We start from the raw sequence: 27,294 nt of genomic DNA on the forward strand, positions 1-27,294 counted from the left end.
CTGCTGAGATGTCCCTTCTGACTGCTAGAGTTGTTCATCCACTACAATATTGAGATTCCCTGGAGAACTGCTGCTTTCTAAACCACAGTCCCCAAACTCTACCTTGCGCTTTTTTGTCTGCATTATATCTGCATTTTTTTGCAATGTCTAACCTTGCTAATTGATCCAGGCATTTCATTATTTTTACTCTGCTAGTACCATATGGAGAACTGCTAGGCAGTAAATTTATGTTTCCTTCTCAGTCTTGGATAGAACTTTTGAATGCTGGGAAGACACACTGTCAGTCTGAGCTCCTCCTTTAGTGGTGGCTGCTGTTGGTGATCAGTCAGTCTAGTTAATTATATTAATATTGCAGAAATGATACATCACTAAATTAAACCTCGTAAAAAATTTCAGTCTTATTATATCTATACAAATATCAACAAAAGCTACAATCTTGTCCCAAGAATGGAATCAAACCTGACATTTCTTTTCATGCAGCCATGTTGCCCCATGTCAATAGCTCTGTGATGTAAAGCTGGACTGGTCTGTGAATATCTAGCTTTTTTTTTTTTTCCCTCTAGATATTGGCAATTGAGCATCTGGAATTATCCATGTTTACCACAACATTAATAGTTTTCCTGCTATTCCAGGACATATTAAATATTAATATTATTAATGTCAGAGCTCTTTACAGATAAAAATTCATCCAGTTTTCTGTGCAAGTTAACTGAGTCATAAGTTTTAAAATGTTCATCCCAAGCTGACCTTTCACAGGTTTTGTGTTCAACAGTAGACAGGAGGTATATCCTCCTCCATGAGTGTTACTAGCACATCATCCCGCTTTTTCTTCAGCTGATGGGTATAAATTACTGAAATTACTACAATTTTCTGCTTTTTAATTGTCAATTGTTCTACCTCTAAGCTTTCATATGAAAACAATGCAAAGCAAACTGAGATAAAATACAGATTAACACCAGTAATGTCTTCTATCTTCGAAAAATTCTTGGTCCTATTGTGGTATGTTGTATAAAATATTTACTTATGACTTTTAATTTACACTGGTTAAGTGTTCATTTTGGCAATGCTTTTATTTTTAGTCTTTTTCCTGTTTCAATATTTCATTAATATCTTCCTGTTTTGTCTTCCAGATTCCTGTTGCTGTGACACAGATAAGTTCAACCAACCACCCAGTGAAAGTGGGACTTTCAGATGCATTTGTGGTTGTGCACAGGATCCAGCAAATTCCCAGTATGTAAAATTGTAGTGGTGCTAATGGTTTGGAGGCTGAGAAATTAGTATAAGCTGATTTCATTGAGGATGATTAATTGCACAACAAATCACTAAGCTAATTTTAGCTTGTTAATTCAAGTGTTATTCGCTTGATAATTCCCAATATGGCTTTTCCTGTCATTGTTGCTTTTGAGCTGATAAATTAAGTAAATAAAATTAAATGGCCAGTCAAATAACATCAAATTAAACTCTCAGCTGGCACAATTTGGTTTTCCATAAGATTCTGTATCTGGAACATGCTTTCATATCCATAGTAAAGAAGAAGCAATCTGTTCAGAAAAACCATCTGTATCCAAAAATATCCAGGCTGGAAGCTTTTGCTACTTTATTCTGTACTTCAGATTCATATACACATTTTAGTGAGAGGAAAGGAGATGTAGTTATTAAATAACATCTTGAGCTCACATGGTCATGGCAGCAGTATTGCAGGTGACATTTAGTTTTGTCTGGCTTTAGTTATCCTTTGTATGGCTTCACTGAAAATAAATAGTAGGAAATCAAGTGTGATTTTCTCAATGCTTTAATGTACTGTGTGCAGAACCCTTTGAGGTTGTTTAGCCATTAGAGAATATGTTCCCTTTCCAAGTCTACTGGGTTTACTTATGTATTTGGAGAAAATTTACTAAGTTCAGTTTTCAGTGAAGCCCTGATAGCAGGGGGTAGATGGAAGGAGCTGTGCTTGAACCAGCCTCCTAGGACTGAGTCCAGGCATGTACTCCTAAAGTGAGTTCTGGCAGACCTGTGGTGCTTACAAGGGCTGACTTGATGCAGCCCAGCTTTAACACAGACTGCAGATGGGGTTGACAGTGAAAAAGCAAGTGCCATTAGCCTCTCATCCTATCTCCTCATCACATATAAACATACGAAACAGTCTTTAACATCAGGGAGCATCAATCCTATGTCTTACATGTCCTGTCACGGGGAATATGGAAAATATCAGTACCATTTGTTACTTGTTGTGAGCTCAGAGTAGCATGAAGGACATTAGCATGCTGAGATTTTACTTGAGAGACAAGAAATTTGTTTCTGATGTATGATAGGTAGTTGTGATGAGCCTATGGGTGCATGGATTGGTTTTGAGTGTTTAAGAACAAATGAAATTAGGCAACAAATTTCAGTAATTTGAGTGGTATTTGAAAGCAAATCATCTGAATAGTTCTGAAACTTCAGCTTGTAAGAGCTCCAAAGATGGATTCGGGTGGAAATTAGGTCAATTCACTTAGGCAAGTGGTTTATGAGAATAGTCATAGAGAAATTCTGTCCAAGACATGCAACAGGATGCAGACCTTTTGACATCAGGCCTCCTTAATCAAACAAGACTAAAGGACTTGTATTAGATTTACATATTTTGTATGGAAAATATACGGTATATGTGAATCTTTATTGTAATTTGAATGTTTCTTTCTGTAGCAATATTTCAGACAAGTCCCTTGTTTTACTACCACTAAATAATGTTGGTTTTGATGAATGAAGAGTTACTGACTAATCTTCTGGTTTTAGCATATCTATAATTTTTTTGTCACATGACACTTCCTGCTAACAGAAGTGAGACTATAATGTGGGTAAGGACTATAAAACGTGCCACTGCTAAAGCAGTTTTGAGAGCATTATTAATGTACTGCTGTTTACAATGCATTGCTTTTCCCCCTAACTACTGGTTCTGTGGATGGTGGTAAATCATGATTATTTTTGCTAGATTGCAGCTTACACAAAGCTAATAATAATCAAGGGAACCATCATTTCACAGTAGATTTTCCTGAAGCTGAATTGTGCTCTCAATGAAATAGGTTTACATTGATGTGTACAGGCAATATAATAGCACCTTGACAGAACTGGTAAATAATGTTGGCCCATAGGAAGCCAGTATCAGATGCTCTTAAGATATGCATGTTCTTGAATTCTTGTTTTTCGGAAGCCTTAAATCAACTATGGCTCTAGTCAATTACTGAAAAAATGATATGATAGAATTTTTGTTTTACTTTATTTGTTATCTTCTTAAGACAATGGAAGAATATATATTGTTGTTTGTCCCAAAAGAAGGCAAAGAAGTATAACTACTAGTTCTAGCTTACCACTTTATCAAAGATTTTTCCATCAAAAGAACCCAGTCTCCCTTTATTTTCATGGCTAGTTATTAAAAAAGAAAAAAAAAACAAAAACATCTCCCTCAAATAATACAAAAAAACCACCCCAAACTCTACTGCTTCATGTTTGAGCTCTGTCAGTTCTTTTTGTGTATGTATTGTGCATTTGAAAAGGAAAGAGACACTAAGTGCAACACAAGCCTATTTGAACAAATATATCCCATCAATTTTTAAAAAGGCTGAACATCTTTGGTGCATTTTGTATGCTCAATATTCTAAAATGTCAATATAACAGACCTAGTTTATTAAAGTAATTTCAGAAGATTTAGGCTATTTATCAGATTTTTTTCCAGAGGTACTGTCCAAAACATTGGTAATAACTTTTTTAATGCTTCTGAAAGGCGAGTTCAAAACCCAGGCAAACCTATTTCATTCGGAGGAGAGCAAAACATGCTTTTTGATCAGCCATTTCATTTCAAAAGTGCATTTTAATTAGTGATGAAAAGTATTCTCTTGAAGAGCCAAGAGCTAAAAGGAAGGATTTTCTGAACTTTTTTAAATGGAGGAACCTGAGAATTTCATACCTATTATTATTAATATACTTCTTCATATAAAGACTTTGCAGTAATACCCCTTTTATCTGCCCCTAAAAGAATACAGGCGCATACACTTTTTCACCTTATCTTTTAAGAGTTAGAGCATAGAGATGGGAGATTTTTGCCAGGTGGCTTTCTGCCTGTTTTTTGATATATTTCCTTGATCTGCTACTACTTCTTGCATACAGACAATGGCATTATTTTCCACTTATATTACTGCAGATTAGCCTCTATTTTATATTTTACATCTAGCTATAGATATGCCTGTATATACTCTAGAGGTGTTTTGGAATGAATGCTAATGTGTTAAGGGAAGTAAATTTCTGCTTGGCACCAGGGTTAACCTGACAATTCTGAGATTTATGTGACAGCAAAATGACAAACTCAGTGATTAATTTCAGAGGAAATGTTTCAGCTCTTTTCAGGCAATTCAAATTAAGTGAGCCAGGCTCTGGAACTCCGCTTCTGATTTGTAAGTTAGAGTGACCACCCTGATTTCTTCTTCTTCAGACAGGCTGAACACTTGCACACTAACTATTTTTCATTTTGTAACAAACACACTAAGAATGTTTCATGGATGTCTTCCAGCTAGAAACTTGACTGGTAATGACAAAGCTGGAAGCTTTACATGTTCCTTCAGCAAGTCTTTTTTGAACACCTTCACTACTTCAGGACCTTTGTTCGTTGCCCACCTTCTCTTACCAGTTCCCTTTGGTTTCTTGTTTATTTCTCTGCCATCTGCTATTCTGTTCTTGGCCTTTCACTTGCCTGTGGTGTCCTTTACTCTCCCTTCTGTGGACTCTCAAGATCTCTCTTTAATTTCATGAGCATCTTTCTTGCCCTCTGTTTTCCCTCTCCTTCAGAGTTACTGTGTTTCTCTCCTTTGTTTCAGCACTCTTCCCTATTATCTTTCAATTAGTTTTTGGTTGTGTAAGAAGAAGAAATGAAAAAGCATTTCCTGCAAACCACTTTTTTATTTTAGCAAGAAAAAACCCAACAGAGAGCTTTCCCATATTGTGTTTGTTTCCCACAAAACCATGAAATACACTGGTAAAATGAGAGTGTGCCAGATTCGGGGGACCTACACCAGTCTTGCACTAAGACATAATGGGTAGTAGGTTTGTCTCCAAAATGAGACATACTTCTCTATGATCTTGGCCTCTACTGTGTTAGATTCAGCTCTTTTAGGGAATCCATGCCTTGGCAACTCAACATTTAATCACACTGAAATTATTCAACAACACTGTGTACAAAACTGAAATTGTAGCTGAGCTATGTATTAGTAATATTCCAGTGTCAGTGCAATTAGTGTCACTCAATATGTAGTGTAACTCAAGCATATAATTAAGTGACAACTCTGCATGTTGTAAATGTTTGCTCAAGATGTCACACCACTTTGTTTACAGCAGTGAAGCCCCTGAAAGAACCTTAGGATTACCTTCCTGAAGGGTAAAAGACCACTGGCCATTTGTGCTCTGATATCTATTTATATAAAGGTGCAGCACCACTTGGGAAATCACAAAGTCTGATTTCCTGCTGCCTTACTGGCAGTGTTATCATTTACCTCTGTGCAAAATGGGCCTCAAAGTTATCACTCTAAAATCATAGTATTTATTCTTCTTTCCACTAGTGTAACTAATCCCACAGAGCCAGCTGTTCCAGCCCTGTATGTTTGTCTGCTGGTCCAAAAGGGTTTATCCAGGCAGCTGGGTTCCTTGCACTGGATGTCTGATTCAGGAGCATGCTGTTGATCTTTGGTAGCATGACACTACTTCCAGGACTGGTACAAGTTGATCAAAGTTTAAAATATTGTCATAACCAGCCACAGACAGATCTCAGAGTAAGGCAGTTTGGTGCATGGTGGGATTAGGGAATAAAGCAAGTTTTTCACACCTAGGTCCTGCACTAGGAGCTCCTTAGCTGGCATCAGGTATGGAGGCAAATCTGGAAGGACGTGGAGAGTTTCAAAGTAAATCTTGTGTGGTAGGCACAAAGCATTGGGGCAGAACAGCTCTTAGTACATTGTTCATAAAGTTATTTTCAGAGCATACTTCACTGGTTTGCTTGTTCACAGATTATACATCTTTGAGGTGCAGCTCCCAGGTTTAAAAGGATTTTTTTAGTATTTTTTAAGAGAATTATAAAATAAATACAATCAGGGAATCTGAATTTTTATCTAGATTTAGATGTGTGTAATATTCAGTGACCAACAGCAATTGTGGAGGTGTTTGGATTACAGGCATTGGTGCTTGGTCCCAGTGTCAGTGCCTCAAGAATTAATTAGTTAATATTGCTAAGTTTAGAAATAAAAAGCTGTTAAAGAATAGATGCTTTGACATTCTAATTACTTTACCTTTTGTGGTGACAGCAATCAGACATACCAGGCTTTCAGGTTTTATTCACCTGGTGATGTTAAATAAGGTCCCTGTCAAGCAAAGTCAGTGGCTGTATAACACAGCAACTGTGCCCCACCCTTCTCTATGCCTTATATTTTCCACAAATTGCTTGCAGCTTGCAAAACAAATTGTTTACTTCAAATTGTCTTCTGCATAATCAAATGGACCCTCTTAGCATTTGTGTTTTCTCTATCAGCAAGACTAAAAAGTGAATGTACAGCTGTGTGAATACATATGGCTTTGTTTAGCAGTTATTTCTGGGTATATGGCTAATCCCGATTCCCTAGAACTCTTTCACTGACAAAGGTCTTTTTTTGTGTGACATATAATTTAAAAACTCAGAATGACTTCTCCAGTATTTTCACATTTCACTGTATTGCACATTTTAGCTGAGGAATAGTGTATGAGGAAAAGTGATTATGTAATGGAAAAGATACAGAGAGATTATGCATCTGTCAGACACATATTTAGAATGGTTTGTTATGAGATACTGACCCTTCAGACAAGTTAAGAAGTCATTGGTGCTCTCCTGGCACTGCTCCCTCTCCAGAGCACTCTCCCTATCGAGTACTTTTAGTCAACTGTTGCAGTTCTGTTTCATAGAATATTTATATTCCATTATTTAGTTTAATACTACTGTGATAAAACTACATAGAAATATTTTGTCACAGCAGAATCTTGCACATCTATAATTTACCAATCCATTGCTTAATCCCTTGAAAGGATTCTTTCAAATGGCCTTCTGACCCCCATGTTATCTCTCTTGGTCAATGAGGAGCATTCTTACCTCAAATAGCTGGTGTTCAGGGTTTTCTGCTGGGACTGTACCTTTGGCCTTGTGTTCAAAGATAGCACAAGTACATGCCATGAAGACAAACCAAAGAACAATTTGAACCATGCTGTAAATTAAACCAAGTGTAAAAAAATATGGTCTGGTATTGAAAAATATATTAAAAGTTATACCATTTAAAAGTGTGTTTGAGAAACTCAGACTTATAGAAATGTAAAATATTTTCATGACTAGAAGAATATACACATATTTTCTGAAATTCAGAACCAGGAATGGTACTTCAAAAGCATACAAAAGTCCTTTTCCTTTCCTCCCTTCTCTGCTAGGTCTGATGTCACATTTCTTTATAGCAAAATACCTGCACATGATGCTTAAATATTTATCTGTTTAGTGCATCGAATTATTTCACTAGTTCTTGTCATGTTGAGTTGTCTACTAAGGTATACATGGGCTCATAAGCTCTTTGGGATTCTGCACTAGTACTTTTTTGTGAAAGAGCTAAATAGGCAGCATAAGACAAAGAAGAAAAACTTCACCTGAGTGAAAGGCAATGTCTCTCCTCGAGTGCATGAAGAGGTTAGGGGGAAAGCATGAGGGAAGAGTATTCATTTTTCTGTTTATCCTGTTGAGTTTAGCTTTTTTAACCAGTTTTGTTTTGCTCAGAATTCAAAATAAGGAGAGAAAAGTGCCTTTCGAGGATCTAAGCATGGCATGTTTAAGTTGTACTTTCAAAAGAATCTAGCCCTGCATGTTTTTCTAGCCTGGTCAGGCAGGTAAATTGGAATGCTCACATTTCCAAGCACCTGTCTGTAAGTATATACAAAGATGTTAGAAGGTGGCTATGCAAATACCTCTCTGTGCTTCAGTTTCTTACGTTAGATAGATGCCTCATATGCAAACTCACCACCTGTGGCTGACACAGTCATCTTTCTGAAGAAAAAGATCAAATTTGAGTCTGTCAGGCAGTGGGATTTAATGGGATCAACAGTCATGCTGAAATATGCATGATTATAATTTTTTTTTTTTTAATAACACACTTAATTCTCTTAAAAGTAGTGTTTTTCAGAAATTTCATGCACTGGGTGAGGTAAAAGTGCCTGTGCCCTGAGTCACTGATTCTTACTGAGTCTTTGGAAAGCCAGAAGCTCCTTATTTCTTGTAAGTCCTGTAAGGAGCCTGTTAGGAAAGGTTCAGCATTAACAGGATTATGGCATACTAGTCTATACCAGTACTGATGAGGTGCAGTTCAAAAAAAATGTTGACACCCAACATTTGAAATTATGTATTCACTTGGGGTTTTTGTTCCCTGCTTTTTTTTTTCTTCTTTTTTTTTCTTCTTCTTCTTTTTTTTTTTTTTTTTTTTTTTTTTTTTTTTTTTTTTTTTTTTTTTTTTTTTTTTTTTTTTTTTTTTTTTTTTTTTTTTTTTGACAGAACAGCAAAGACTTTTGTGGAAAGAAATTACAGCCTTCAGCATTGGCAGGAGCTCATTTCAAAGACATTTTACAATCACTCTGATTTGGCTTTTATGAGACTGACCATTCCATGAGCATAAACCCCTTGCAGCTGGCAAGAGATTTTCCCTACCCCAGCACACAACTAGCTTGCGCATGAAAACTCCTTCTGTCCAGTGGGTCTGAAGGACTTGGCTAAGGCATTTATTGGGGTAAACTTTGGCACCTGCCCACATCCGTCTTTTAACTGGTCACAATGTATTTGTAGATAAAACTAGTTCAATTATAGGTTCATTTCATACCGGAAGAGAAATCTGCTATCAGGAGGGGTGAAGTCAGAGTGAAGCTTCGAACAAATCACAAGAAGTGGTTGGCAGTGGTGCTGATTTGAAGCTAAATAGAAGTATTATTGTCTGAAAGCAAGATACTGCCTACTTGTCCCTGAGAGCTATTGAGAGAAGAGAGGGCAGAAAAGCTGCTTCCTCAAGTAACAAGGTGTGCCCTAGTCCATACAGGACTGGCAAAATAGATTGGGTTTGTGACTGTCTACAAGTCCATTTTCTTGTGTTGCATGTAGACTCAGACTGCCCATTGACATGGGTAACCTGTTAATCCTTTGTATGTAACCCTTTATTTCTCTCTGGAATGCTTGTACAGGGTCACTGATTGTATTTTACTTTGATTTCAGTTAGTTTAGCAGACCTTCAAAACCAACATAATTATGAAACTAAACACGAGAAATTTGTCATTTTTGTGTCAGATTGGTGTTGTAGGTTGTACTTTCAATTTGCAAATATAAAAGCTGGCCAGGCTATATTGCAGCTGTACACATAAAATCTGGAATTTTCAGAACACATTATAGGATATTGTTCTGGGAAGTAGCATGTGATTTTTTTCACATTTATCTTGTGCTTGGGTCTTACAATTGGTTGTGAGTTCAAAGCCCTTAAGAACAGTGCATTGACTATATTGAATTTCTGCTTTGAGAAACTCAGGTGCAGTCAGCTTGTGTAAAGATTATGCATAGTGACTGTTTAGGAAGACTTGTCTTCTTTAATAAAATGTTATAATATGAAAATATATTCTATTACATTTAGATGTGAGCCATCTTGTAGCTAAAAAATTTGATTAAGCAATGAAATCAGTTTTGTTTGCACATCTTGGCAAGAACTGACAAAGTGAGCATAAAGCATTTCTCTCAAGTCTGTAAGCTGAGAAATGTCTTAGGAAAGCAAGCATTTGAAATATACCCTAAAATGTCTGACAGTATACTCTCCAGAATTTCTGCCTAAGTCAATGACTAAGATGCTTGAGAGCACAGTCAGAATTTTCATAATTCTTTGCCAGGATAAGTACCTATTCTGTCATCTCTGAGGGTTTCTCAACGAAAAATTCTCTATCTTTGCATATTATTTTGTGGTATTCAAAGTTAAAAATATATTCTTTAGGAAAATTTTTGCCATATGTGCACCTAAGGAACAGTGTGCAGTCATTACATCCAGTATTTTTCACAATGTAAAGACTGGAAAATAGTAAAATATGAATTTTTTTTCTTTCCTGTTAGATGTCCGCAGAAGAACAATTTATGAATACCACAGGGTGGAGCTACAGATGTCAAAGATTACCAATCTCTCAGCTGTCGAAATGATACCTCTTCCAAGTAAGTAAAACATTATATAAGCAGGAGCCAGATCTAGGAAGCATCTCCCTCCCAGCAATGCATACACAATTTCAAATATTTTGTTTTATCTGTTGACTTGGAATCACAAACAGATTCTTTTATCCTCTCCTAGATTCCCATATGGATGATGCATTATCCAGTTCATTCTCCTGTATCTCAAGTTAGTTTATAGGTACATAGCTCCCAGTAGGTTTTGAATGAAATTTGTGCCAAATCATTTTTTCAGAAGAATGATTATATTGCCTTTAAATGTGTTTCCTCAAGGAAAAAAACCTGCAGTTTTCATGCTTGCAATGCAAACCTGAATTTTTCTGTGTACTGTGCATCACAGCACAAAGGTATATCCCCAAACAAGTGACTCCAAATATTTTGCAGTTCATCTGGCTCTTTTTTCCAAGGTAAAACTACATTGTTCAGAAATCTCAGGGTTTAAAACGCCAGCTGTACTACCATAAAAGTGAATAGAAATACCTATTTTTCTTTTTTTTTTAATCCGGTTATGGTTCTTGCACATTTTTCTTTCAGTCTTATTATCTGCTCATGTCTGACTGTTAGCAACACCAAAGAACAGTAGAGCCAGGGAAGAAAGAGGTTTAAGGAAATACTTAATACTGAGCAAAAAGAGATAAAAATTTGGGAATGAAGCTGAATGAACAGATGTGGAAGTAGGAATACATTTACAAATGGAATACCACAGATGAAATGTACTTTTGTGCATGCAGTTGTGCAAAGCATTGTAATAGGCTGGATTCAGGGTCTTATTTTGGCCATGTGTGAACCTGTTGAGTTCCTAAATATATATTATCAGAAGATGTCTTCTTCTTATGTGCTTTTTATGTGAAATATATATGAGACTAATGTAATAATTTGTGTTTGTTTATCTACATTCCAGCTTGTCTCCAGTTTACCAGCTGCGGTCCCTGTGTCACTGCCCAGATTGGTTTCAACTGCAGCTGGTGCAGTAAACTCCAAAGGTAGAGAAAAGAATTTTTCTTTTCTTCCCTTTTTTTGTGTGGTTATGCATCTGTGCTCAAAGGCTATCCAAAACCATTTGCCTACACATTATTCAGCATTAAAAGTTGTTATATTTGGGTTATATATATGCACTTACATGAACATAAACCTCAGTTTTGATCACTAGCAACACATCGTTGTTACATTTCACTTCAACAATTAGGTAAGAATATTCAAAACAGTTGACTCAGGAGTTAAGCCCTTGTCCTTTAAAATCCTTTTGAAGTAGAAAAAGGAGATCATAATAAAAATCATATTTTCTCCCTACATCACTAGCTTCATCAAAAGTAATTTAACCACAAGTAGATGCAGGGTGTTAATGTAACTGTAAAGACTTCCTTGTTAACAGCAGGGAGACCAACACATCCAAACAATCAGAGTATTTTCCTTTTAACATTTTCCTTTTAAACCTGTCATTATACTTAGTGGGTGCATTGGGTCTCCTCAGCCTCTCCGTGACACATTGACAAGGACAGTCAAGTCCATGGCAGGAATGATTTACACTGGAGTGGGTGAAGCACAGCCAGCAAAATGGAAATTCTGCAGCTATAGCTTTCCAAAAAGTTTTTCACTCACCGATCTTCACTGACATTCATGGCAAGAATTTAACGCCAGTTCTCTGAAATAAAATGCAGTATCATAATGGATGTTTATTGTTGCTGTGTTTTTCAGCTCTAGTGATTAGGTTTAGAAGCACTTTGTATGAAATTGATGTATACTGAAACAAGAAAAGGTAATTAGCATTCTAAAATAGTGCAAAAATTTGACACCGTGTTGAAGAACTGGTAAATAGCTGACAAACATGGCACAGGATTAGGAAAATGGGGTCATCTTTATGTTTTCTTAAGCTGCAACTCCTGTAGTAAGTCACTTGAAAACTCTGTTCCCCATTTGTCTTGCAAAATCTTTTTCAGTTGGAGCTAAGTGAAATCATGTAATAGAATTGGAGCTAAGTGAAATCATGTAATAGGAAACATACCAAACTTCAAGAGTAAGAATTCTTCTAGAAAACTGTCCCAAGCACGCATGAACAGTTCTTGGTTGCTTTACCCGATTCCTTGCTTTCAGCATTGTTTGATTCTCCTTCCATTGATAGATGCTGTAGCACTGAGTTTCTGTTGGCTTTGGTTTGAGCAAGGCCTGTTGCTTTGTGGCCAGTGTTCTCATTTTTGTTTGGATAAACTCAGTTGTATAGTCCAGACCTCTTGTGAAGAACAGGCAAACCTTCAGATCCTTTGTGTTTCTCTGTAGTTCCTGAAGACGTGAATTTCCTGAGTTCTGAAATTCCTGGGAAATCTGTTTTTCTCACTAAGGCACAAATTCACTGTGGAGAACTGAGTTTTATCCTTCACCTTTAGCAGGAGCAGAACCAGGCATGTAGTCACACTGTGTTTCCTTCTGCTTGTTTAGAAGAATTTGTGGCTGTCCCCTCAGAACTGGCAAGGTGTAATTTACTGCTGAAAAATCTATTTCTGTTCAATTAAAGTTTGAATGAAGAAAACCTTGCGCTTTTTTTCCTGTGGAGGTCAAAGATGAGCCTACTGTGAGGCAGTCCTGCACTGTTTCCCAGAAATAGTTGTCTCCACTCTGCAGCATGGTTGTGCTTTTGACATGATGCAGCAGGTAGACTGAGTAGTTTTATTGCTATTAATTAGCCCATAACTGACAGTAGTGAGACTGTCAATTAATTAGCCCATAACTGACAGTAGTGAGACTGTCATTTCATGCAGGCAGTGTTTGGACTTTGTTTGACTACCAGCAAAAGCAGGAACTGGAGAGGATTCTTTAGAAAAAGGATGGATATAGAAAAGGAAACTAAGAATGTTTCCACATGGGGATTTCAGTAGTTTAAAAACAGTCGTATCATCCAGTTTTTATCTATTAAGATAAATAATATTCAACAGGTTTTAGCAAATGGAGAATTGTGTATAGAGTCATAAAATAGCTCAGAATGGAAGGATCCTCTAAAAGTCATCTGGACTAAACTCCCACTCAAAGCAGGGCCAGATTTGAGATCCGACTGATTTCTTTCTCACTTTGTTCATCAAGGATTTGACCACAGAGGCTGTGGTCCAGTCCCCAGAACACCTTATACAGGATTTTACACCTAATTTGTTACCTTGCTGCTTCCTCCAGAAACATGGCTTTGGTGATGATGGCTGCCACAAGCCTCATTATCTTTCTTGGCCATTCTTCTCCTGTTTCTGAAATATTTCAACTCTATGGAGAAAGAGATCTGAAATAATAAATGGTTAAATATTTTGTGAAAAGAGGCAACTTACTTTCCAAAATGTGAAAAGTGATTATTTATTTGGTTACACTGCAGGATTATTGTGATGAGGAATCATTCTCTCTCAGCTTTGAAAATTTTCTACCAGTTCTGGATACTCTCTCTATACTTCTAGTCTAGTGTCTCTCTTCTTTTACCTTGCTTTCTCAGCATATGTATTCATTTTAGAGAGATACAAAATAAAAAGTCTTATTCCATTCTCAGCAGCTGCACCACCTCTGGCAATGTCTGGTTCAAAGGAGAGTGGTCAGAATCATTTGCTTCAGTACCACATTGTGGGTTTGTTCCCCTCAAAAATAAAATGCTGTGTTAAAATGTTCATTTTGCATTTAATAAAGAAGCATTTCCTCAACAAGAAAATCTAATAGTCTGGTTAGAAATCATAAAGGATGGAAAGTTGTTAATTCCTATCTCACAGTCCTTCAGCTTTTTCTGTGTATCACTGCTCTTCACTCACCAGCCTTACATCAATGAAGACTTTTATCTCCTGTTACGATATATGTTGCTCTGCTGCAGTAGGGTAAAATCAGCCTGAAAAAACAAGGACAAAGCATTCCATCGAGTATTAACTTAGACATTTCAGAAGTGCCTAGAGGACAAAGAAAATTAATATTTACAGTCCACTTTCAAATGTGTGCTCATAGGGTTTTTTGAAGTAGGAGGAATGCTTAGGAGCAATGCCTGAGTAATGCTTCTCAGTTGCAAATCTGACTGGACACACTGGTCCAAGAGATGAGGAACCAAAACTGTCTCTCTTGTCTTTAGGCAAATCCCAGAGTGAGGAATCCAATTAGCCTTTGTTGCAAGAGCCTGAAGAAGGCTTTGAACTGTCAGTGGTGGGTTTTCAGTGTATCAGTAATCTCCTGACCAACCTAGTGCTCAGATTTCTGCAGAGGGAGATTGCCTATTTGCTTCTGAGGGGACTGATAGGCAGATAGGACTGATAGGGTCAGATATGCCTGGAACACACATCTGTGGTGCCACAGTAGTACTTTGGTGCTTGACACTGAACCGTGCCATAAATCAAATCTCTCCTGATGGGAGAGGGTGTTTTAAAAGTCCTTGCAAGGAGTTCAAGAAATAAACGGAGACTTTCCTGGAGTTTCACTGCTGCCAGATAGTTGTTTATTAAGTCTTACCAGAGAAACAGAGTCACTAGCGTGACCCAGGCATAACACAAAGCAGAGAATGCAGGAGAAAAGTCCAATTATCAAGATTTACACAGCCTTTTAAAGATAATTTAACCAATGGTTACTAAAAACGTATATTATTTTCACTTTCCTACGAATTATTCAGTAACACGGCCAGGAACTGCGGAATTTTTTGTTCAATCATCCCTAATTATTTTTACTGCAGAACATGGAGTAGTAGAAGAAGAAGAAGAAGGTTTGGAGAGCAACAATCCTCCATTTTAATGTTTTTTGCTCTTATCTATTTACTACAAAGAGAAGCCCAAAACCTCTAAATTTTTCATCCTGTGACAATCTTACATAGTAGTCTATAACCTAATTCACACCATTGTATTTTCTTTCCTGATTGTAGGCAGTTTTTTCCAAGGTTGGAGGTTAAAACAATATTGTTCAGTGGGGTAAAAAGCCTTCAAAATAGGCAGAGAAATATTCTCAGCACTCTGGGTTCCTACAGTGCTCTAAAGTGAGGTCTTCTCAAGGAGACAGACTTCCATGTGAGAAACAAGCCTACACATATCCACTGGGAAACAAAACTGTGTGCCAGTTCTACAAACCTTTCTTCTCAGGAACTTATTACCCCATTTAGCCAGAGAAACATTACTACCAGGAACACCATCTTGCATGTGATTTTTTTCCTTGCATTAGGTTTAATCCACATATGGAATCATCCACACAGCAAAGTACAGGTTTTGGGGGAAGAAAACCCCAAAACTTTATGTAAAACCTTTAACTGCACAAGAAAAACTGACTAGCAGGACCACTGCAGAAAAACTTTACTCCCCCACATGGGCAATCTCTGTTGGAATGAAAACAGCTTTATCCTGCAACAGTGGGCTGTTTCCTACCTTCAGTCCAGCTGCCGTGCAAGCTCTGCAATGGCTGGAGAGGCAGATTCATTTTGTATGTGACTGAGGGCTGAATCCTCTGTTCCTGCACTCTCTACAAGCTTAAATCACCATTAGCTCTTTCATAATGGGTCATCAAACTATCCACTCTGAAATCCAATATGATGTGTGTCACACAACTTTATCATGACTGAAGCAAAGGCACATCACATCATTTTCCTTTGACATCAGCAGATGGAGGATCCCCCAGGAGCTACTTTCTTTTGGAACTACGTATATTTCAGAACTGTTTCATAAGTAAAACTGTTCAAAAGGAGATTAACTATAAATAAACTAAGATGGTATTCTAACTTTCTCCAACACAGGTATCCATGTCTATAAAATGCCTGAAACACTTTAGTGTCTGCCCCATGGTGGTCTCCTGTGGCTGAAACTTGGTTCATTTGCCCTTCATTATCTCTGTCTTCCTGACATGTAAAAAGTGGGAGAATTAATTCATGTTAGATTTTTTTTTATACCGTCTACTTATGCATCTGAAAATGTTTATATACTCTAGGCACTTGATTTAGCCTGCACATTGGAGATGTCATTTTCTGGGAAAGTTTTTGGAAGCTTTAAGACAACCTTGGTATTATTTTAATGCTTCAGTTTGTAAAACTTGCTTGCATATACTGAAATACTGAGTTCCCTTAAAAGTATTTGAAGTTGTTTGTCCAACAAATAAAGATTCCCTAGATATTGATGGTTTTATTTTGTTAAACTTCAGGAAAGTCTCAGATTTGGGCAATGAAATGAAACTGATATTTCGGTGTGTTCAGAAATAAGCAAAGAGCACATTCTTGCAATCTGTGCATGCTGGAGACTCAGGCTTTGAATGTTTCATGCTTCACTTCTTCAATACAGGATAAAAGCAACTCCCAATACCTGCAACATCAGTCAGGTTTGGTGTGGTACCATCACCCCCACGCTGAAGATAAGGAACTGGAGTACTGGTACTCCAGGGCAGGAGTACTAAGGACAGGAGCTGTAAACAGTTTAGATGATAGCTTTACTCAGCTGTCACTGTTGGTACATATATTCAGATTTTTAATCCTCAAAACTGTCTGCCTTATGCCAAGGGCACCCAAAAGCCTAACAGCTGGATCCACAAGGATGCTTTGCTGGCAGACTCACTTAGGTTTTCAAGGGAAGTTATACAGAATAGGAGAGCAGTACTAAAAGGAGCTTTTTACCAAATTCTGGACTTAAGTATCTAGGACCAAAAAATCTCTGAGGATCCAACACTTTGTACGAGGAAAGATCTTCAGATGAGTCTAAGCATGACTCAGCAGTGAAATCTGCCGTGGAAGCCCCATGACCTACTGTCACCCAGTAAGGGTGACATTGCCTTGACACAACAGTCTGTCAGTGGTCAGAGAACCCCTAGAGGCACAGGAGATAAGTGAACATGGGTCCTCTGAAAACAAGGCACCCCTGAAGAATGGCCTATTAGATGTGGAGGTGTGTAAGCTTGAGCACTGAAACTTCCTTGCATGACTCCAGCTCAGACTAGCTCCACTATCTGTCGCTGTTGTACCGAGAAACGGCAAGAATCACGACACAAGTCCAAGGAGAAATGGAATTATTTTATTAATTACAAGCTGGGTTATATAACTTGGTCTGCAAGAGAGCATGATACGATTGGTCCCTTGATCAACCACCCTCTAGAATGATAGGTGGAGGTTCCACAACGCCCATTCAAAATATTTTCCCCAATGTACCAGAAAAAGAGTTGGAAAGCAAGTTTGCACCTGTGAGATAAAGCCTTGATTTACAAAAACCTCAAACCACATCTCAGCTAGGCTTGCATGAGAAAGGAAAAACTTCACAGGATGGTGCAGCAGCTGGAAAATTCCTCTGCTCCTAGCTTTTTAGTATCCACAACTATCCTCAGTCGCTGGCTGCCTGGAGACAGGATTAGCACCTGGCACTGCTCTCCAGGCAGCCCTGCTGGGGACTTTCCTGGGTCTGAAAAGTGAGATTTTGCACTCTTATTCTTAAGAGTCTTTGTTTTCCAGAGTATACATTGAATAATGTGGTTTGAAATCATACCCGTTTATGGCATTGACCCATAGAGTGCAAACCCCCAGTCTGAAAAATGTCCTGAAAGAGGCTGTAAAAATTCCAGGACTTTCTGAGTGCAGTGATGAGCCAGGACACTCCATGCACTTTAGGCAGTCATACTGCCCTTGTGTCTATGCACAGCTCCCAAAGCTTCTTCTACTCTTAAAGCAATCCTGAACTAAAAATAATGAAAGAATCCCATTTGTGATGCATTTTACTTCAATGCTTAATCCTGTGTGCCAACAATAGCGCTAGTTGTGTAAATGAAAAGGTTATGGCTGGGGTTTATGGAATGTATTCTGAGCAAAGTGAAAAATCAGAAATGTGTCTGGGAATAGTAGCAATAATGTGATTTAAGGCTTGATACTTCTAATCTTTTATTATGATAATCACTATTCCCCTCTAAGCAGGTAATAAAGAAAAGTTGTTTTGCATTCCATGCTGATTAGCTGGAAAGCAGAGAAAGGAGACTCTTTAGGCACCTGCAGTTAAGAAAACATATTACAGTTCAAATATGAAATGACAGTGTTCCGTAGTGCCCTTACGGTAATTGAGATAAAAAAGAATGTCTATTACTTGTCTTCTGAACTTCTGAACAAGTTTGAAATGTCTTGTTTGTTCATTCTTCCTTTAGAAGGAAATTGGAAACATGCTTAGTTAACTTTCAAAGGTGAGTTTATGCCTGGAAATTTTTAATATCAGGAAGAGGAAAAGGATTAGGTTTTTTGTTTTTTTGGTCTGTATATCCCAATTGACAAGACCTGTTTTCATTAAAAGAGTGTTGACTCAAATGTTGTAGTATAAGTAACAGTCTTATGTAATCTAAAATATTTATCAGCTGAGCAAAGCACCTTCTATACAGAATTACAAAAAAAGCAGAAAAATAATTACTATTCTATCTGACTACAGAAGTCTCTGGATTTACAAAAAAAAATATTAAATCCAAATAAGAAATACACAGCTTATTGTTTGATATCTACATGTTCCTCAGCTTTTATTGGATAGCTTACACCACAGCGAGGGTTGTAGATTTCACTGGAGAGCAGGGGAAGGCAAACCACGTCACTCAGCTTGGTGTCATCTGCAAACTCACTGAGGGTGCACTCAAACTGATTGTGTGTCATTGATGAAGATATTAAGCAGCACTGGTCCCAGTACAGACCCCTGAGGGGTCTCTTGTCACCAGTCTCCATCGGGGCATTGATCCTTTGATCACGTTTTTCTAGATGCAAACATCTCACCAATTCCTCATCCACTCCACCATCCAACCACCAAATCTGTATCTCTCCAATTTAGAGAGGGATGTTGTGGGGCACTGTGTCAGAGGCCTTACAGAATTCCAGATAGGCGACATCCATTGACCTTCCCTTGTCCAACTGATTTTATCACTCCATCATAAGGCCTCAAGGTTGGTTCAAAATGCTCACTTTTAAATACTTCCTCATTTTAACTATTTGAGGTTTTAAGGTTTTGGGGTTTTTCTTGATTGCTTTAGGAATATTTCATAGTTGAATGGCAAATTAAGAGATGGAAGGAAGACTTGCTGATTTATACTCAGGCTTTTTTTATCCAAACTCTATTTAACTGACGGTAGTGAGCTGTTACTACAAAATTGGCCACAGTATCTTAGCCATTGAAATACAAACTAAAAATAAGAGGCATTTCTATGGATTAAGTAAACCACCAGAGGGAGCATATATAATCCAATCAGTGTAATAGTTTCATATACAAATTACAAGGAAAATCTCATTTTAGATGCTTTGGAAGGACTTGAGGTTTAAAATATAGTGTATTCTGTTAAATATATTCCATTCTATCAATGTGTTTTACTTCATGAATTTGCTGGTCATACCCCTGCTTCAGACAAAGCAAAAGAAGTGTGCCCAGGTTCTGGAGTTTGTATGCCACTACAGCAGTTCTTTCGGCAGGAGTGGTTTTATATGAAAATATAGCTGAGTCCTAACACTTGGGTATTAATCAGATTGTTGAATTAGGTCACATTTACACTGTGATAAATGAAAAGTAATGGCAGTACTTGTTTTCTAACCTGTATACAGTTTCTCTTCCAATTATGAAGCAATCGTATTGCAGACCTGAGAATCAGAAAGTATGGCCCTTTGCCAGAGTTTGCTCTAAAATGCAACATATTTTTCTTTTATTTTAAAAGTTGTATTGAGACAGCAATTGATCTTGATGTATCAAGAATTAATGTGTAAATTTGTCAGCCCTAATACATTACTGATAGCAACAATACAATAAGTAGATCTATACCTTATTGAGCAGAAAATTGCTCCACACCCAACTTCTTCAAATACTTTCCAAGGTGCTTGCTCTTAATTTGACAAGCTAATTTGCCCTCATGCACTGTAAGAAACTGTTAGGAAATTAGCATTCAATAATTAAGAATTTTGTATGCAAGGCAAGCCTGATGGGACCAAAGAAAGAAAAGACAGTGGCACAAAAATGTTTAAAGAACAAAGCATTTTCTCATACCAGAATGAGCTCAGTGATGGTATTGTTTGATGAAAAAAGCCTCACAAGATCATAATAATAGATATTCTCAAGTGGGATGGCTGTTCCATTTAGAAGAGAGTGTTACTTCAGTGACCCTGTAGGTACACTTAAAAATAATGGTAAATATGTACATATCAGTAAAATGTACATAACAGTACATTGAAAAGTACTGTTAAGGAATGTAGATGATCCTGAGCTTACAACATGTTTTTATTGAAAGTTAGCTTGCAGCCAGAGGAATTTGCAATTCACTGAGAATCTCACATGGATAAACAGCAGATTAATAGGCTTTCTACATTTTTGGTACATTTGTGGAATTTGTAGTAGCTGGAGTTGGTCGAATTATTGTGGAATTTCTGTAATTCCTCTGAGCACAGAATGTCTGGAATAATTCCTATGATTAATACTAATAAACCTAAAAATCTCGGTCTCTGAGCAGAAACCCAGTGAACATGCACTGGTTCTCAGGGGCTTAGGACAAGTCAGTGCTAGACCAGACCATTCATTCCCCAAGTTTCTTTTCTCCCCACATTTTTCTGCAGTGTTTTCACAGAACTCACTGATGTTCTCAGCAGCTCCATACAATCATCCTGATCCTAACATTAATAGATTTGATATCTAACGGGTTGAATTTGAATCCTGCTTTCATACAGAAACTAGCCAGTTTTCTAGCAGCTGCAGCATTAGTCATACATATGCATACCTTGCTTTGTTTTCCTGAATAACTCAGAACAGCATGAGGACAGCAGTTATGCTCATAACTAATGTAGATTTTTAAGAAGTTCATGGCTGAGTTGTAGAAATTTTAAATTATTTCTAGAAAATAAGTGGAAGATTGCTAAAATTCTTATTACTCTGAAATCCTAGTCTTTCTGTTAAATATTTTCTATGTAATCCTGGACCTGAAGATGGGGAAGCAATTTGAGGATTCTTTACCTAGGTGTAAACACTGTCATTAATTTAAGACACCTCACTCACAGTATTAATATTGTATATCTCTGTTTCTTACAATATCATTTGCCTTTCAAAATTTGAGATTGGTTTCACTAGCTAGATGTTTACAGTAACATCCTTTGCCTGAGTTTTTACTGTGTCTCCTGGAGCTTAGAGGCTCTGTTCATTATCCACTCTGCAGGTTTCTGTGATACCCAGTTTTGCAACACAGCTTGGACAAGACATAGGTATCACAGTTAATAGAGAAAGGGCCACTGCCTGGACTGTTCTAAGACCTTAATGTAAAGTCTGTTCCATGTACATCTACTATTAAATATATAACATAAATACATAACATTCCTAAGGTGTTTTGTTATAAATGCAGGAAGTAGTTATCAAAGACACAGAGGACAGTTAAGCACTTAAATCCCATTGAGAAGAGGGGTAGAACACATCCACCTGTTACATATACCTTGGAGAATACTTACTTTTGCTGATTAATTTTGGAAAATGATGACAACATCTGTATTTCATTTCCATGTTTACACATTCACAGATGCCATAATGACAAAACACCTAAGACACCATAATGACAAAACACTAGAAAAATAGGTAGTAGTACAATTCTTTTCTGTAGAAACTTCCTTTGCAATTCTTTTATATACGAGTGACATTTGATTCTTCCCTTATTGCATTAGAACAATAAGACAAAGCCCTCCTCAGTCTTTGATGAACCATTTATATCTAGAATTGCAATTTCTGTGCCAATCATAAATCTTTCAAATCACAAGAGTGCTGAATACAGACTTAATTCCTCATTGATTGTTTATCCTGAGTGTGATAGCCATTCCACTGGGTATTGCCATGCTCTGTTAGAGAGGTATTTACTCTGGGATTAAATTTTGGGGGTTTTTTGACCGAACTATTCCACATTCAGTCACATTGCAGCCCAAAATTCTTTTCGGTTTGGTTTCATTTTCCTCTTACATTTTTTACATTTCTTACACTGATAGCTAAGTTTAAATTCATGCAAATTCCTATTTGATTGGTGAAAGGTGACACTCACCCATGAAAGGGTTCCACAGATGCCTTATGATGCAATTTATACATATCCTAGACATTTTAAGAAACTTGACTCAGGCTTCTAGTTGTCATTCTGTGTGTTTTAGGCTGTCTCTCTCTCGTCAGTTCCTACACAAAACATTATAGACTGTCTGGTTCCCAAATAAATGTCTCAAATGGTCATCTACCATAAGTATTGGGCTTTAATTGTATATTACAAAGAATGCAAGGCACATCCAAATTTCAAATAAAACAGGCTTAACAATGCTGCATTAAATAAATTGTAATGCAAAGTGGTTAGGATGATAATTTTTATAATACATGAAATGTGAAGTACAGGTAGATGATGAATAGATGAATACAGAATACAAATTATAAAAAATAGAAAAACTAGGGTTGTTACTTAAACACAAGACTGCTTAAAAAGTACTGAGAGGGAAGTTACCACATAAGGCAAAAACTGTACCTGCTTTACCTGAATTCAAAGAGCTTCAAGAAGGTTTTGACATCTGCAGGTAGGAACCACTGCTGTATGAACCCATGTTCACAGAGAGGGGAATGCAGTCAGGGTCTCAAACTTCTCATTGGTTATCTGACTATAACATATTGTAACAAAAAAAATGAGATTTAAATTTATCATCATGTCTACAGCATAGTTTCTACTCTACTTAGCTTATCTTCTTGACACTCAGGCTGTTTCTTACATTTCTTGTGTGGGTAAAGTCCCTAATTATATCTTTTTCACACCTCTGAAATTTGCTACATTTTCCTTAACCTAACTAACATTAATTTGCAAGTGTTATCTTTATTTGATAAGCTACTGATATTTTTATCCAGTTCTCCCTCTCTTGACTATCATGTATAGTTCTTTATACTGTTTTATGCTATCTGCTATTCCTGTGCTACTGGAAGAGTCATAAGTGAGCTGACTGTCTTCCACTAATGAAAACAGTGGATTCTAAAATAGTTCATGGTCACTACTCAAACCAAATATGGCAGGATATATGTTTTGACTTTGGAGAGAAAAAAACCCTTCAAAGTTCCAATATGAAAGTTAAAGGGAAAAAAAATTCCAACACAAGTAGTTTCTTAGTTTCTCAAGAGCTGTTAGGCCCTACAACAGTAGTTTCTGAGACAAATATATAAGCTGCTCCTGATGAAATTAATTAGTTTTTCTAGTCCTAAATGAATTTGTAATCAAAAAAGGATAGGACAGTACTGTAACAGGTTAGTTCCATTATCCATCATTGCTCATTTTGCAATGCTTTTATGCATTGCTGTACATAGAGCAGTGCCACTACTATTTTGCATTATATCTTATCTTCTCTTCCAATGGACTGAAATAAATCAATCTGCTTACAGCAGATGAACAACTTGTACATTTCTTTCTGTCCCAAAAATGATGTATTAGAAAATGCACAAATTTGGCCAACCCAAGGTTTATGACTTTAGGATGATTTTTCATGTAAGTTCAGTTACAGAAAAGGTTTATAAATGGATTAGTAAAAATAATGAGTGTGCAGTAGGTGCACTTTTTCTCACGGATCCTCCCAGTACAATAATTTAGTGAGGAACAAGGTACTAGATTTCTTCCCTTTCATGTCTGAGATGAATTTAATTTATAGTTCCAAACTCCTTCCTTGATTACCAGAGAATGGTATGTTCCAAGAAATTAGTTGCTGGATACCTTTTATCAAACATTTGAGTGTTCATGAGACTATATTTCAGAAGTCAAATACCACCTACCCATTGCAGCCTAAATTGGTGGCCTAGATTAAAAAAAAAAAAAAAAAAATAAAAAAAACATTTGTGAGCTGAATTTTATCTTCTATATTCTGTCTAGATGATGACAAAGTACCCACAAATTTATGCACTGAACACAGAAACTCTTGTATCTGGCTGTTCTTCAAGCCTTCTTTTACAGCTCCCCAGTGCGCATAAATTGGTGGCGACAAAAAAAAAAAAAAAAAAAAAAAAGTGAAACAACAGAGACTGAGAACAAAACATTTCAGGAGCATCAAAATTTAGGACACATCTGTGGAGACAGGCAGCCCAGATTATCACACCTGACTCTAGGATAATTTTTAGGATGAATGTTAATCTCCTTTTTTGGAATTATTAGATTTTTTTCCTTTCATATAAGCATCCAACCCACTTCATTGCTATGGAGAAATCTATCTTTCACCAATTTTTTTATGATCACTCTTAATTTCCTTTGTTCTCCTAACAAGGGAAATAAATAAAACAAGGATAAATAAATAAATAAGATACGTCAAGTGATTTTTAATGGAATCAAACAAGATTTTTTAATGGAAAGTTTTTGCACTTTATCAAATTTTCTTTTTCAGGTTTCATTGAAATATAATGCAGAATGGCAGCCCTTGTCACTTGTACAAGCATAGTTCATCCTCTCATACAAAATATCTTTTCTCAGAGTATTGCAAATTATAAACAGCCTGGGAAGCTTCCTGGGCATTGTAAAACAATTGGATGTGCCATTAAAACAGTTGTGATGTTTCCTGGTGTGATGTCAGTCCATGCCCAGGAGCACTGTCCAGAACAGTTCCCAGGCATGGTGCAGGAATTGGACTGTTGGGAGCTGGCTATTTATGTGCAACCTCCTTCTTTTCAAGGCTGAGAGAGTTTGCTTGTTCAGGCACAGGCCATTGTGTGCCAGCAGTCTTCAGTGCCAAAGAACATTTCTGGGCATGTTTATTGTCCTAGTATAGATAGAATGGTCACAATTGTCTTAATTGCTTTCCAGAAGTGCTAACCTCTTATGGTTGTACTCCTCAATATAACTGATCATCATTGAGATCATATTTGCCTCATAGCCTCCTAGATATTATTCTGTAAGGAAGTGCCATGAATGAAAAGTCTCTTTTTTTAGCATATTTTAAATTTTATGTATTACTATACACATATTCCTATGTAGCATCGCCAAAAATTTTTATTTAAACAAATCTGAAATTCATATGTCTCTTCATAAATTTTGGATTATCTGAGATTAGGAGAACCTACTAAAGCAGACTGCTTCATTTCCCAACATAGTCCTCAGATTTTTTTATAGCATGTAAATTTCTCAATCTTTGCAGTCATGTGAACAGTGGGGACTCTCTCACATGTCCTTGTAGAAGATATTCCCAACTTGGGGGAAATAAATGAAATTTTATCAATATTCTTCCTTAAATGTCATCTTTAGTTCCCCCTCTATTCAGGTCTATTAACTCTTCCAATATGTGGATTGTCATGAAGCATTAATAAAATTGCTGGATATCACAACAAATATCAATATGTACAATTAAGAAAATGAGGAGCCCCGACTGTTCTGTAATTCTTTGTTAATCTGTTTTGGTGACTGTTCCTGCTCAATGTTGACATCAGAATTGGACTCACTTTTAGAATAAAAAATGAGACGCATTAAGATACTGATTTGGGAAACAACTTTCTGAACTTGAAGTTGCTTCGAACATAACCAGTTACAGGATGTTTCATGTCCTTCCATTTTTTGCTCTTTATCTGAAGAGTTCATTGAGTTTTAACAGAAGCTGTTTTTCTTAGCCCTAATTCACATACCTTTATAAGCATGTAAACATCAGATTATGTAGAGTTTAGCACTCTCTGCCTCCTTTGCCTGCCATAGCTCCTTCTTCCTTTGAGTTCTTACTCTCTTTAGAGTTGTGAATGAGATATAGCAGGAGCAGTAACCCAGGCTAACCAAACCATTGCTGCAGTTCTCTTTCCAGCAGCTCAGATGCTGATGCCCACTAGTACTGAATCAGCCATGGTGTACACAGTATGATTACTGGGGGTTCATGAGTGATAACAGAAACGTGAACAGCCCCATTTCACACCATCTCTAGGCACCAGGTCATTTTTTTCCTGGCACAAATACTCTAGTAGTTGTTAATATTATCAGTGTGAGTTTTTTTAAGGGAGTAAAATCCCAGTTAAAGTAGCTAAATATGAAGAAGGGAGCATGGGCAATGTGTGAATGAGATCTGTGCCTTCGTACACACCACCCGAGACTCGACGTTTTTCAATTTAATTCCTGTTCTACCATTCTTATGTCTGTGATTACTATTGAAAACACAGAAGCTGTGAAATAGTGCATGCTCATCTGGTTTACAGAAAATCTGGGCTTAATTATAGGTTCTGTTACAAATTCTGTGTTATCTCAGCTGATCATTTCATGTCTCCTATGTTCTGTTTCCTTATCTCTAAAGTGGAAAAAGAAATATTTTCTCCAAAGGCAACCATCATACTTTTATTTTAAAAATGAGACAAAATCAGTGGGTATGCAACACTAATTGTACTTCTGAGACTGTCAGTGTCAGCTGAATATTCAAAGATAGAAAATAGTTCAGACAATCATGTTAGAAAGAAGGGCTAAATTGGGCTAGTTAAGATCAATAACCAGAATGTAAAGAACATCCAGTAGTACTTCAGATCTCTTTGCCTCAAACCCTGAGAAATTACATGTGTGCAAAGCATGTAGCAATGCCAACAGATCAGAATTCTCTGCTAACTTCTGTTGCTATTAGCTATTTATACCCACTTTGTGCAGGTACAAATTCACAAAGTCAAAACAGCGGAGACCATAATCTCCAGTATCACGGACTGATCTCAGTGTGGCTCCTGCCCAGAGAACACATTTGATATAAATTTCTGCTGATTCGGTTGGAAATTCTGATACCATAATCTCCTAAATTTAACTCTATGGTCCTCCTCTTACACTGTCTTTTTCCTTCTAACTATTCAAAGCAGAGCCTTTAACAAAAGCATATTTTTTATTCTTTATCTGCTTTTCAGCATGTTTCCTTTATTGTTGTAACTGACGTTAAGTTTATAGAAAATATCCTCCTATTCTTCTTTAATCAGAACTCTGCCAAGTCTCACTTTAAACAGAATTTGTTCTTTTTCTTTCTAGTGGAATTGGAAATAAAATTTATGTCTTTTATCCCACTTTTATTCTTAGCCTCTTTCAACAGAAAGGATTTCCTATGGGAGTCTTTATTTCCTACTGCCTATTCAAATGTTGTGTCAGAGTTACAAATATTGAGGCTTATGCAT

The 27,294-nt window shown here is 36.9% G+C and overlaps 1 protein-coding gene across 1 annotated transcript in view; it reads left to right on the forward strand.

The window, feature by feature from the left end:
* Window positions 1-27,294, forward strand: part of PLXDC2 (plexin domain containing 2) — a 143,058-nt gene that overhangs the window by 77,345 nt on the left and 38,419 nt on the right. The window contains exons 7-9 of the mRNA XM_017741407.1: window positions 1,131-1,230; window positions 10,154-10,249; window positions 11,163-11,244. Of these exons, the coding sequence (XP_017596896.1) occupies window positions 1,131-1,230; window positions 10,154-10,249; window positions 11,163-11,244 (278 nt within the window). The remainder of the gene's footprint in view (window positions 1-1,130; window positions 1,231-10,153; window positions 10,250-11,162; window positions 11,245-27,294) is intronic.

The sequence above is a fragment of the Corvus brachyrhynchos genome, unplaced genomic scaffold (genome assembly GCF_000691975.1).
Source record: "Corvus brachyrhynchos isolate BGI_N302 unplaced genomic scaffold, ASM69197v1 scaffold167, whole genome shotgun sequence".
Taxonomy (NCBI): domain Eukaryota; kingdom Metazoa; phylum Chordata; class Aves; order Passeriformes; family Corvidae; genus Corvus; species Corvus brachyrhynchos.